The 12,515-nt window shown below is 42.7% G+C and overlaps 1 protein-coding gene and 1 long non-coding RNA gene across 2 annotated transcripts; one reads left to right on the top strand and one right to left on the bottom strand.

Moving 5' to 3' along the window:
- Nucleotides 1-1,453: 1,453 nt before the first annotated feature.
- Nucleotides 1,454-8,471, top strand: GPR78 (G protein-coupled receptor 78). Its single transcript, XM_013179163.3, has 3 exons — nt 1,454-2,121; nt 2,595-2,708; nt 6,552-8,471. The coding sequence occupies exons 1-3, from the start codon at nt 1,454-1,456 to the stop codon at nt 6,787-6,789; spliced, it is 1,020 nt and encodes a 339-aa protein (XP_013034617.1). The 3' UTR covers nt 6,790-8,471.
- LOC136790633 (uncharacterized) lies at nt 5,410-10,582 on the bottom strand. Its single transcript, XR_010830950.1, has 3 exons — nt 10,041-10,582; nt 7,126-7,216; nt 5,410-5,770 (listed from the first exon to the last, which is right to left on the bottom strand). It is a non-coding gene; the product is annotated as an uncharacterized lncRNA (long non-coding RNA).
- Nucleotides 10,583-12,515: the final 1,933 nt, after the last annotated feature.

Genomic DNA, 12,515 nt, shown 5'->3' with positions numbered 1-12,515 from the left:
CAATTAGGGCCAGATCCAAAACTTATAACTGCTGTTGGAAAAAACATACTGCCTGCAGGCTTTTTCAAGCAGTTCTGTGTACAGTTATTCACACAGTGGTCACACTTGCGTGACAAGATTACATTGTAGGGACAATATACACAATACAGCATTTCCTTAGGATATTAACAGTCATTTTGGATAGTGAATGTGCTACCTTTTTCACGCCAGTTCTGGCAATCAACTGTAAAATATGACAGTGATTGGACATGGCAGCTTATTTCTGTACCGGTGTTTTGATGCAACAAAACATTTTTTTTTGCTTTCATTTGTAAGACAAAGACTTACAGTATCTGGGCATTAGCTATGATGCACCTTCCTGGCAGGTACAGAGGAAAAATTTCTAGAATCCTTCATGCCTCTCTTTTCAGCTTTTCCACAATCTGATAAAGCAGGTTTCTTACCATCTCACTGCCCTGCTAACATGTCGTTGTAAATGGAAAACGGTAAGAGAAACACGTTAGTTTTCCACAGGATGTGCCAGCACCACTCTAATGTGGGCACTTGTTCAGTCATTTGGGGCTTTAAGAGTGTGAGTCCGAGCTGCCAAAGCGAAGTCTTTAGCCAAGCAACTTCTTTCCCGGTGTTGCTGGCTGATGGGGAAAACGTGAATACCCGGAGGGTGATTGTGAATCCTTCAGGATCTATGAAATAAAGGGAAAAAGGGACAGGACAAGTAATCGGGTGGAAGGGGGATGTTCCAAGGGGCACAGACCCTAGCTTTTTTGCAGGTTCCCGAACTGCCGGATCCAGCCGGTGCATCAGGGTGTGCTCGGCACAGCGCAGCGCTTCAACTCCCACCAACCCCTCTCCAGTTCCGACCCTTCCTGAGCTGCGCACTAGCGGAAAGTTGGGCTTCCTACTGCTTTCTCCTGCGGCCCGCGAGTGGCTCAGCCCGACTCCGCGATCCCTGGCTGAGCGCTCCTCCTCTGCGCATGAGTCGCGGCGGGAGGCTCCGCGCCTGGGCTATTTCAGGGGCTGGGCACCGGGGGAAGATGCTCAGTGCCTGAAGGGGGCCGTGCCGTGCCCAGGGGGGCTGCGGCGGCGGCTGGAAGCCAGGAGCCGTCGGGGCAGAGGCGGCTGCAGCACCGCGGACAGCGCACAGCGAGCTCCGCTCCGAGCCTCCGACTCCGCCGCCCCGCCGCGCCCCGGCCCCGCTGCCCCGGCTCCGGCTCGACGCCGCCCCGGACCCCGGTGCCTCCGCTCCGGACCCCGGTGCCGCTGCCCCCGTGCCCCGGCCCCTTGCTAGCAGGGTCCCCCCGGTGCTCTCCCCCTCTCCTCCGTCCCCGCTCGCTCCCCGTTCCCCCCCGGCACCATGCGCGGACGGCTGCGGGCGGCGGCTTGCGAGGCTGCGGTGCCGGCTCGGATGCCCCCTTCCTCCTGCCCTCGCCCGCTCCAGGCGACCCGCTGAGAGATGGACTTGGCAGGCGTGCTGCTGGCGTTGCTCCTCGTGCTGGTGCTGGTCGTCTCCCTGCTCTCCAACCTCCTGGTGCTGCTATGCTTCGTCTACAGTACGGAGATCCGCAAGCAGGTCGCCGGGGTTTTCCTCGTGAACTTATCCTTTTGCAACCTGCTCCTCACCGTCCTGAACATGCCTTTCACCCTGCTGGGGATCCTGAGGAACCAGCAGCCCCTCGGGGGCTGCGTCTGCAAAGCGGTGGGTTTCCTGGAAACTTTCCTCACTTCCAACACGATGCTGAGCATGGCAGCGCTCAGCATCGACAAGTGGATTGCCGTGGTGTTCCCCTTGAGCTACACCAGCAAGATGCGGTATAAGGACGCTGTGATACTGATGGGCTACTCGTGGCTCCACTCCCTCACCTTCCCCTTGGTATCCTTATTTTACTCGTGGGTAGATTACAGCAGCGTTTATGCCTCTTGCACCTTGCACCTGAAGGAAGAGACGGAGCGGAGACGCTTTACGGTGTTCACCATCGTCTTTCACTCCACCAGCTTCATGCTGTCGCTGGTGATCTTGTGTTTCACCTATTTAAAGGTGTTGAAAGTTGCTCGGTTCCACTGCAAGCGGATAGACATTATTACCATGCAGACTCTGGTTTTGCTGGTGGACATCCATCCCAGGTAAGGGGCGCGTGTTCGCATTCACAGCCGCGGGGCTCTTGCGGTGGGTACCCCAGGGCAGAGGGGATGCTCTGCCTCCCCGGCACCCCTTCGTGCTCTCCTGCCTGCCCCGGCTGCCCGGCGAGCCCTCCCGCCTCTAGCTCCAGGCGCTGCTTACAGCGCCAGAAGTCGGTGCTTTGTGCCTTTGTAGCCTGCTTCCTTTAAATCCTAGTCCCAGCCTGCGGGTGGGCTCTCAGTGGCCCGCGGTCCCTGCACCAGGGATCCGCTTTTGGAGTGAGGGCTGCGCTCCTGTTCCCCGGGGGCTGCCCTCCTCCGGGGCTGGGGCCGGGGCTGCCCTGCCCTGCCCTGCCCTGCCCTGCCCGGGACAGCAGCTCCCGGCCGGGGGCGATTCCCTTCCCATCTCCGCTGGCTCCGGAGATCTCCACTCCTCGCCCCTTGCCTTAACCCATCGACCCTCTTTTTTCCCTTTGCAGTGTGAAGCAGCGCTGTCTCAACGAGCAGAAACGGAGGAGGCAGCGGGCTACCAAGAAAATCAGTATTTTTATAGGGTCGTTCGTGATCTGTTTTGGTCCTTACATTATCACCAGGTTAGTATCTCCTGCCTGCTGGGGTGGGCTGGGGGACATCCCGAGACACCCATGTGCCCTCTGATGTGAGGATGGTGGTGCCGCGGGAGGGGGGGAAGGGTACGACTAATTTGGGGCTTTCAGAGCCCGACGGAGACCTGGGGCCGGTAGTGAGAGCACACACTCGCACGCTCTCACATGCACGCGCACACAGGCGCGCGCACACGCACACACAGGCGCGCACACGCGCGCACGCCCAGCCCGCTGCGCTGGGAGCCCCGGCGGGCTCTGGTTCTCCTCTCCTCCTTGCTGCCAGCTCTGGAAGCCTCTGCCAAGAGCAAGAGGCTTTTAGGACAAGTACCAGGAATTAATTACACGCCAGTGGGAGATGAAAGCAGTTTAAAACACTCGCCACCCCTCCTTATTAGCACAACCCAAGCAACAGAGGGGAAAGCAGACCGCTTTTTCTGATTAGCTCCTTTTTTTTTTTTTTTTTTTTTTTTTTTTTTTTAAGGCATAAGGCCAAGCTTGCTGCTGTTGGAAGCTGAGGTGACATAATTTAAATTTATCCAGGCTGATAATTTGGCAGATAAGCTTTGTGTCTGGAAACATTAATGTCTGTGAATATATTGCTAATGGTGCAGCATGGACTTGTGATGAGGTGTGAGAGTTAGCTCCCAGCAAAACCAATAATTAGACTTTAAGAATGTATAACCACGCTTCTAAACTGTTCAGAATCATTTGCATCCACTCTGGTGGTCTGCACCTTTTAAAAGAGTCATATATCATTCTTATTCTGTACTTGTATAGTCCTTATACAATACATGGTTATCATTTTTAAAGCTTGAATAAATCATTGAGCTGGAAGCCAACATAACTATTGCGAATTGCAGCACTTCAGCCTTTTGTCTCTAAATTAAAATGGGCTACAACTTTCACAAGTGATTTTTTTATTTATTTTTTAATGGTCACCATTCAACAGTGCTTTCAAATGCCTTTGGAGAGAACCAGCTTCTGCTCAGGAAGGTGTACTAGTCTTTGCAAAACCACCCTGGTGAAGGCTTTCCCATTGGCTTCCAAGTTTGCCATGGTCTGCAGCCACACCAGCTTATCAAAACTGGCCAGCTTTAGCTCAATGAACTTACACAGTCATATACACATAGGTCATTTACAATCATCATTATTACCCTTTTCTTACATGGGTAGTGGGACAGATTGAGGACAGAGCACAAACATGACAGTGTTTTTTAACCTTTAGGATGACATTTCTTTCAGTTCCCATTTAGATGTTAAACGGGATTCCTGTCTGATTACCTGTATAACTGCACTTTTTTTTCTGCAGTTAAAAGGATTATTACAAATATTAACATTACAGCACAGAGTTAAAAGGTTAATTGATCAGTGTTCAGTACATTCTGAGTCATTTTCTATTCACTTTGGCCATAATCAGGGTATAATTGTATTGAACAAAGTGGATTTTGCCATCTTCTTTCCATTTGAATATTACCAGGCTCAGCAAATTCCAGCATCACTTTTTTTTTTTTTTTTTTTTTCAGTGTGGAGATATTTCTTACACACTTCTAAAATAATTCTTTATAAAGTTCTAAAATAAAAGTGACTTCCTTCTTCAGACCTTGCGTTTGGCAAAAGTGAGATGGTACATTTTCTATGTGTTACAAACGGGTACTGCATATGTCAACAGGGAGAAGGCAGCGGCTTGGTTTACATAAATGTGTATGGCAAGGTACAGCTTCTGCCTCAGTCACGAGGACCAAGAGGGTTCGGTGACTGCAAAATGAGAAGCATTTGGGGAGGACATCCTGGAGGCCCTTTGACTCAAAGGCAAGACAGTGTCCAGGCAGCACTAAATAGAAGGTGGTAGAAGCAGTAAGGTTGGAGGATTTGCTGTCTTTCCACTTCTCCATTCTTATTCCATTTTTAGTGCGGTTGTGTTGAACCAATCTCTACGGAGGCACTGGGAGAGATCTCATCCCCTGTTTTCTTGCTCTTTGGCCCGGTGACTCAGGTTGTATTGTGAGCTCAGTGTTTGCTCCTCATTTCAGAAATGTGAATGAGATTATGATCATTAACAATATATTCATCTGTTCACTAAAAGCCAACAGATGAATTTCATCTTTTCTGTAACATCACTGAAATCAAGAAAATTATACTAAGATGCATCCAGGTGGATATTTATAAGGCTGAACCCTTTTGTCCAGGCCTTTTATCTTGTTAAAATCTGAGTGACTTATTTTTTTCCCCCTGTTGGCTTCAATGCAATTACATTTGGACCCATAATACATTAAAGCGGACACATAGTAATACATCTATTTTCATAACTGAAAGATATCTTACTCTGCTTATTTGGTGTGTTTATAAAAATGTCAGTCATGTAAATATCAAGTGTATATTTCCTGTATTATGATGATCTGCAGGAACGGATAAACTAAGAAACCATGTAACAAATGTCATTTATTATACATTTATTTATTTCTTACGTTCTGTGTCTGAAATATTCATTTATTCCTCATGTTTCCTTCATGTGCTCTCTGTTTTGAAATCACTGGAATTTTCCAAGCAGCTTCCAGCAGGAGTCATCTGATTCTTAAATGTGCTTGCCATGGGAATTATTTTATTTTTATTAATTCAAATGAGAAATTTTCCTTATAAAGTTCAACATCTTGTTGCAAAGTTCAGTTCTAGCATTGGTAAGTCAGCTTTTCTATGCAGAGAGATTGGAACATCTTCAAAATTCAACACCCTGCAAGTTGGGAGCTCTGCACATTGGAAAGAGGCCAAAAGTTTCTTCAAGCCTTGAGAAAGCTTCAGAGCTCACATTTTCAAACTGTGATGTTTTAGGGTACAGAAAAGGGATATTTTATCTCATGGTGACTTTTTTTCCCCCTTCTGGAATTAATATAGCAAAATAGCATATTCTTGCATTTGCAAAAGGTTTCACGAAAGACGTAAAGACAACGAAAACTTCTTGCCCTGTTCCTTCCACCTTCCTGGAGAGTTTGTCCAATCTAGATAAGCTGTATGCCAGACACTTGCTGGAATAGTCTCAAGGTTTGCTCTCACTTCTGTGGAAAAAAAACGTTTAACCTAGTTGCAGTTTCTCCGCCCATGATTAATGGACCAATCTCAACTGAGGTGCTGAGACCACTAATCATCCGTGAAGCACAGGCCAGGAGACACAGGTCTGGAGACAGCTGGCTGGTCATATAATGATGACAAAAGTGTTGTCTCCTTGTTTTCTTTGGCCAAAATATCAGCCAGACAAATACACACAGAAACTTCCACAGGTAAGTCAATGCTGTAGTAGATGCTACTTATCCAAAACCTCTACACAGGCTGGCAGATACGACAGTATGTAAGGGAGACCCACAGCTTCCAGAAGCAGCAAACTTGTTCCACGGGTGTTATGCCCAAATGTTTCAAATGTCATTAGGCAGCTGCATTTAGGCAACAGAGATGAGTGAGTCCAGATCCCCCAAGCTGCCTCAAGCTTGCTGAGGGAGAGGGGTAATGGATTATTTTGACCACTGTCACTTACCAGCACAACTCTATATATTCAGAAAATGTGGCAATAAACTGCAGTACTTTCTTTTCTCTAATGTATGGGAGCATTAACGTTGAAAACACACTTTTTCCTTCTTTCTATAGAGGTATTTATTATTGTTTCCCAGTGGCCTTGTTACAACAGTTCCCTTTATTGAACTCAAGGTGGGCCCTTCTTCTGCAGGGACCGTGTACTATACGAAAATAAGTGTTACTTTAATGTTTCATGAAGCAAGAGTTGAGCACTGGACTCAGTGTGAATATGACACTCAAGTGTTTCCATCTCTCTTTAATGTTTAACAGGTTGATAGAGCTCCTTCCTTTTGTTACCATAAACTACTACTGGGGAATTATAAGCAAGTGCCTCACCTACAGTAAGGCTGCATCAGATCCATTTGTTTACTCACTTTTACGTCAACAGTATAAAAAAGTTCTGATCAACATCGTCAATAGGATACTTAAGAGGGATCTGTATCCATCATCAGGGTACAACAGCTCTCTCGACACTGAAAATGATTACTGCTTGCACAGAACAAACTAACAACATGGTAAGCGTTCCCCTTCGAATGAGACAGGCCTTTGACACGGCTGGAAAGCTGCCTTTTCCCTCTCATGCTGACAGTGATGACAGTGTCTGCAGGGTGTGGAAGCTGCATTAAAAAATGCAACGTCTTTGTGGACTTTCCTGAAAGGCTCTTCCCTCATCTGCAGCTAGTGCGATGTAAGGCAAGGCCTTGCCCCTGAGTGAATGGAGTAAGCTTGAGGGGTTTAAAAGAGCTTTTGAAGGCTTTAGAGAAGCTTCGAGGGAGCTTTTAATATTTCGAGTCTGAAGACTTGGTATTTCTCGGAGCATCCTGCATCAGATGTAATAACCTACCGTCTTCTGGGACCACAGGAATCCCCAGCTTGGGAGAAGAGGTCCAGAGTCCTCCGTGCTGTGCATGTCCCTTGGCAGCCATGGATCTGTCCTGTTAGTTTTGAACATTAAAATTAAATCTTTTAATTGATTGATTAATTGTATTGGTGCCTCAAGTGAGTGATATGGGTCAGCACTTTGAATCTGAGATTGTTATTATTATTATTCTTTATTACTAGGCATTATGATTGTAACATAGCCTTTAGGAAGTGGTACATATATTTGATATGCCAGTATTCTATCAAGCATAACCAAAGTCCACATATCTGAGTTACTACTATTTAGCACTTCAGTGGTATGTGATTACAATAATTGCAGCAACAGTAACAAAGGCATATATGGAGTTTAGTTAAATAGTATTGTAGTTCCATCACTGAGCTAGTCCTATTCAAACAAGCTTTTACTGAGGGAAAAAAAAAAAAAAAAAGACCAGTTAGACAGTAGAAGTGACAGACAGATACCACTGTGTTTAAGATATATTACTTCAGAAGCTATCTGGTTTCAAAACAGGCTAAAATATATTAATTCTTTTTAAGGAATATACAATGTGCAAAATATTTCATGCATTGGCTATATTTGGTGGATTGTAATAATATTGTGTTCTTTTATATTGATCAATTAATCTGATGATTTTAACAGATACCAAGATTTGTCTGAGAGATATTATAATAAACCTGCTGCCAAATGCCCAGAAACACAAAGCTGCTTTATTATTATATGTATTTTTCTCTTTTATTTATTTTTAAATTTAAACAGGCTTTGGGGGAAAAAAAAAAAAAAAGTAGGAATTATTTTTGAACAATGTTCTTTTGATTATATAAAACATGATTCAAAATATTCTATGGCATTCAATAAGCTACTATTTTCTAATCTAGTACATAAAGGGAAAATTAAAGTAATTCTAAGATATATTTAAGAAAAGAGAAGACATTAAAGAACATTTATTTTTTATGTAACAATGAATTTGACCCTATTAAGCACTGAGAAGACTCTTTCTGGTCAAACTAAGTATATAAGCATGTGATTAGGTACAAATATAATTTCCTTTGAAGTTAATTGTTCTGTTCCCATGCTGGAAATTAAGTAGATGCTTAACTGTTTTGTAAAATCAGTGTTTCAGTAGTCAGCACATGGAGAGAGGGTTGTTCCCACTATCCTCAACATGGAAAAAAGAGAGCACCTTATTTCATTCCCATTGAAGTCAAGGAAAGGTGACGACGTGTAACAAATACAATGTTCTCTTATCTCCTGCTTTTAATCTCCGAGGCCTTTCTGAAGCTATTTATTTTTTATTTATTATTTTGCCATGTGAGTACCTTAGGCCTCTGTGCTTTGCATCTATAATTCTGCCTGTGTTTAAACTGAATGTATTATAATGGTTTTGTCTTCTTAGTAAAGTATTTGTACTCTCTCCAATTTTGTGTAAATACAGTATTTCAGAAAAAAAAAAAATTGTATATGGAATCTTTCCAGTTCTACTATCTTCCTGTCTGCCTCCACATGCCTCCCCATTCTGTCTTGCTGCAAGAAGAGCCTCATGCTCCTGTCTTTCACGTTAGCTTCAGCATAAGGACCAAACATCTCTGCAGGGGGCAAGGGGAATGCTAATTTTTCAGTGAGAGTCAACTTTGATAGTCTACAGCACAGTGTGGAAGCATGAGTTTGATGATACCCACAATTTTTATCTGATCTTTAGTTTCCTAAAGAAAATGTTGCTCACTTTAAGAAAAGAATGTTACATATAGTTAAATATATTAAACTATCACTTCCAACACACACAAATGAAACAAAAAAAAATCTTTTTCAGTATCAACAAAATAGTAGATGAGAGAAAATATAATGATAATCTTCTAAATCTATTACATCAATAAACCTCTAAAGCATAAACCAAAGCCACATTTTAAAGGTATAAACCAGAACATAGTTAAACTGTAACATCTGCTGTTAAGTTAATTAATGAAGCTGATTCATGCCAGTTGAGGGTGTTGCCATGCACACACTTCACAATACAACTCAATCTTGCATTGAACATTTCTGGAGGTGCTTAGGTCTAGACGAAAAAAAAATCTCGAGCTTGCTGCATGTTACAGAACGTCTTTTAGATTTAATTTCCATGAAAAATTAGGAAGCTGAAGTCTACAGTATGCTTCAAAAGAAGAGTAAAGACACCAGAAACTGAGGGAGGGTGAGGAGAGCTGTAATTCTTCTTTTTCTAATTTCCCCTCTCAATCTTGATTTGCAATGAAGTTTAAGCGCATTGTTTAGCCGTAACAGAACGTATCTTCCTCTGCTAAAATGCAGAGCTAGCTCTGTAGATAAATTTTTCTTTCTCCCTTGCTCTCACCATCCCCTCCTCACCCCATACCAGAGAAGTGCTTGTTTTACATTTCTTACTGAGTAGGAAGTGTTCAGTCATGGTTTCATTAGCCCAGTTTTCCGATGAAGGAAAAAATCCTATTAGCTTGGTTCCTCATTCATTATGTCCTGAGTTATTCTGGGGTAGAAGGCAGTAGAGGGAAAATACACTCTGCCATCATCTTTTGAAATGCTGCAAAAAAAGATCAGAGGATTTACTGCTCTACCAGAGCTGAGAACATGCATCTTATGCTGTGGGAGCATTTACCAGAGGGGTCAGTATTGTGGATTCTCTTACCAATATTTGAGCTAAAATAATCATTGGATACACAATCCTGACAGTTGGATTTAGTATGGATCAGAGGATTTTCCAGAAAACCTGAACTGTGATATCTAAAATGGCATCTTGCCACTGACACACTAGCTAACATGAAGGTAATGCTCCAGGAAAGTGCATCTGGATTTCTCACCCAACAGCCTGGAGTGGGTTTTGCTATAGAAGACAGGAGACTGGCAAATACCTGGCAGGTCTGCTGTTGAGTTGAGATCATGATACTCGGTTCTGTAGTAGAGCTGTCATGCTGGCACTGACATCCTTGGTGTGAAGGAGCTGTGACCCAACAATGGTTTATTGTTAAAGAGTATGCAAGAGAAATATTGTTTCCTCACAGTAAGAGTAGGGCCCAAATAGTAGGGCCCAAAAAGTTTCTAGGCTGTGATTATTCAGCTTCTGATTGCAATCTATGTCAGCAAAAAAAAAGTCCTCTTCCTTACTTCAAACTTTCATTTTGGCTGTAGAGACTGGAATTCAGAACTGTACCCCTGAGTGACATCCTCATCCTAATGCAGTCAGAATAAAAACTCTACAGAACAATTTAATTAGTCTATGTAACTGAAGAGGCATTCAACTTCAATTTGCTTTACTTAACACACCTTCACCAAAATATTTCCAAACCTGATGATTTGGAATTTTTCTGACAAGATTCAGGATGGAGTTTTGAATCTGCCATTATAGAAGAAGGAAGCCTTTTTACCTCATTTTCTAAGTGAGTGCTCCAACATTTATCAAAAAGAGTGGCCTCTCCAAAAGAAAATAGGATTTGTTTTTATTATTATTATCATTGCTTAGCACCTATAACTGCAGGTAAACTCTGAGACTGTCAACCAGGCTGTTTCTGAGGCAAAAAAGGTGAGGCAGTACTTAGACTATGAATCCCAAAAGGTTTAAGTATGACCTGTATCCCAGCCTGCTCAGTCCTTGCAAGATGGAAGTACTTGAGTTCAAGTGCAAAATCAAAACTAGTACTCTTGGTTTGTGTGATACTAAAAACTTACATGTCTCTCAGCTTAGATGGCAATAAAGACCTCAGGTCTTCATTTTCACTCCACAAATTCCTTATCCTCATTGCAGAGCAGACGTGTCCTTCATCTGGATAAATTTACACCTAATAAACATTTGCAAATAATCTACACAGCTCAATAATTACTGAATACATGTTTACCCTATTTTAACACTAGTAACGGTGGTACTGAACTTAAATTTCAGAGCTATTTGCAATGTTAGGCTTATTAGGTCATTAAGCATGTGGGAAGCAGAGCTTTTTAACACAACTCCTAAAGGACCAGCGAGTGATTTCATTTTATTTATTTTTCTTACAAGTTTGGATTAGAATTCAAACTCTGAGAAATTTAGCTCTATTGAAAATTGTTGATGTTCAAACTCATCTAGATAAAGTGCTTAAAAATACTGAAAAGAACAGTTCTACATGAGCTGGAACGCTTGACTAGATCACATGGAAAACGTACTTTATGTTGTATTTTATTTTATTTTATTTTATTTTCATTTAATTTTATTTTATTTTATTTTATTCCCCAGAAGTAATTATGTGCAGTTGTGCATGCAGAATTGAACAAGTAACTGTGTGTCTGTCTCAAAAGCACATAGCATATTTCAGGATTGTGAATTGCAAATGGCTTTTTTGGTCTGGTTCAGGAGGACACCTGGTTCGTAGGCGGTGTTAATTACACAAGTAAATTAGAGATTCTGCTTTTTATTTTTGGAAAGCAGGTCCAATTAATATTTAATGGCTCAGTTGGAGACACAGCAGAGCTGACCTTAAGAAAGGTTGTAAATATATGAATACCTTTTGGTGCCAGAAGCTTTGAAGAGCAAAATGTCACCTGGCACAATGTATGCAAACAGCTCCTGCTTGGAGCTGGAGCTGCTTTTCCCTGTGGTTTACTGATGTCATGCAGGCCAAATAACTGGTCCCATTTCTGTGTATCCTTGTTTCTTTTCCCTCTACAAGCAAGTTTGCCTTGCCAGGACATGTAGGTGCATGAAAGGTCTCTAAGGATGCATTATGGAAACGAGGTGCTTTCTGCTCTTTTCTATGAGTGAGCAATGAATGAAACATGAGTCGCTCCCAGCCAGGTTTCTCGTACACTCTTTATGCAAATGAAACATATTGCAAAGCATGTATGTTAAATGTCACAGGGCCCATATGGTAAAGGGTATTTCTGAGTGATAAGAACTATGGATCATTCCAGTCCATTCACTCAATGACATTTTTTTTTTTTTTTAACCAGGTGCCTTCAGAAATACTATGAAGAATATCTGAAGTATCTTCTTCACCTCTGAGTCCAATCTACTATCACATATTGCAAGCTGCTGAGCAGTCCACTATGGACAGTAAAAACTCTCCAAACAAAAAACAAAGTACCCTTTGGGACATAACCTAAGGTTTTTGTTGTGAACTCTTCATCAGTTTCACTGTATCATGTGACATTTGCATGTAACATAAATAGATTTGTATCGAGCAAGTTTGGAGCAAACTGTTCAGCACGTTTAAGTTTCCAATTTTCCTTCCTAAACCAAATAGATTGAAATCTCGAAGCACTTCCCAAGACCTCTGCTCCTCATGCCTAACCCTTTAGTAGCTTCATTTAACACACCCTCAAATTTCATTTTTTTTCAACTCAAGGCTTAACACTCT

This window comes from Anser cygnoides, chromosome 4 (genome assembly GCF_040182565.1).
Source record: "Anser cygnoides isolate HZ-2024a breed goose chromosome 4, Taihu_goose_T2T_genome, whole genome shotgun sequence".
NCBI lineage: Eukaryota > Metazoa > Chordata > Aves > Anseriformes > Anatidae > Anser > Anser cygnoides.
The sequence above is the reverse complement of the archived record's forward strand: the minus strand, read 5'-3'. Positions and strand labels throughout refer to the sequence as shown.

Coding starts and splice junctions, on each gene's coding strand:
- GPR78 (XM_013179163.3), top strand. CDS start 1,454: ATGGACTTGGCAGGCGTGCTGCTGGCGTTGCTCCTCGTGCTGGTGCTG. Junction 2,122..2,594: donor CTGGTGGACATCCATCCCAG/GTAAGGGGCGCG, acceptor TTCCCTTTGCAG/TGTGAAGCAGCGCTGTCTCA. Junction 2,709..6,551: donor GGTCCTTACATTATCACCAG/GTTAGTATCTCC, acceptor AATGTTTAACAG/GTTGATAGAGCTCCTTCCTT.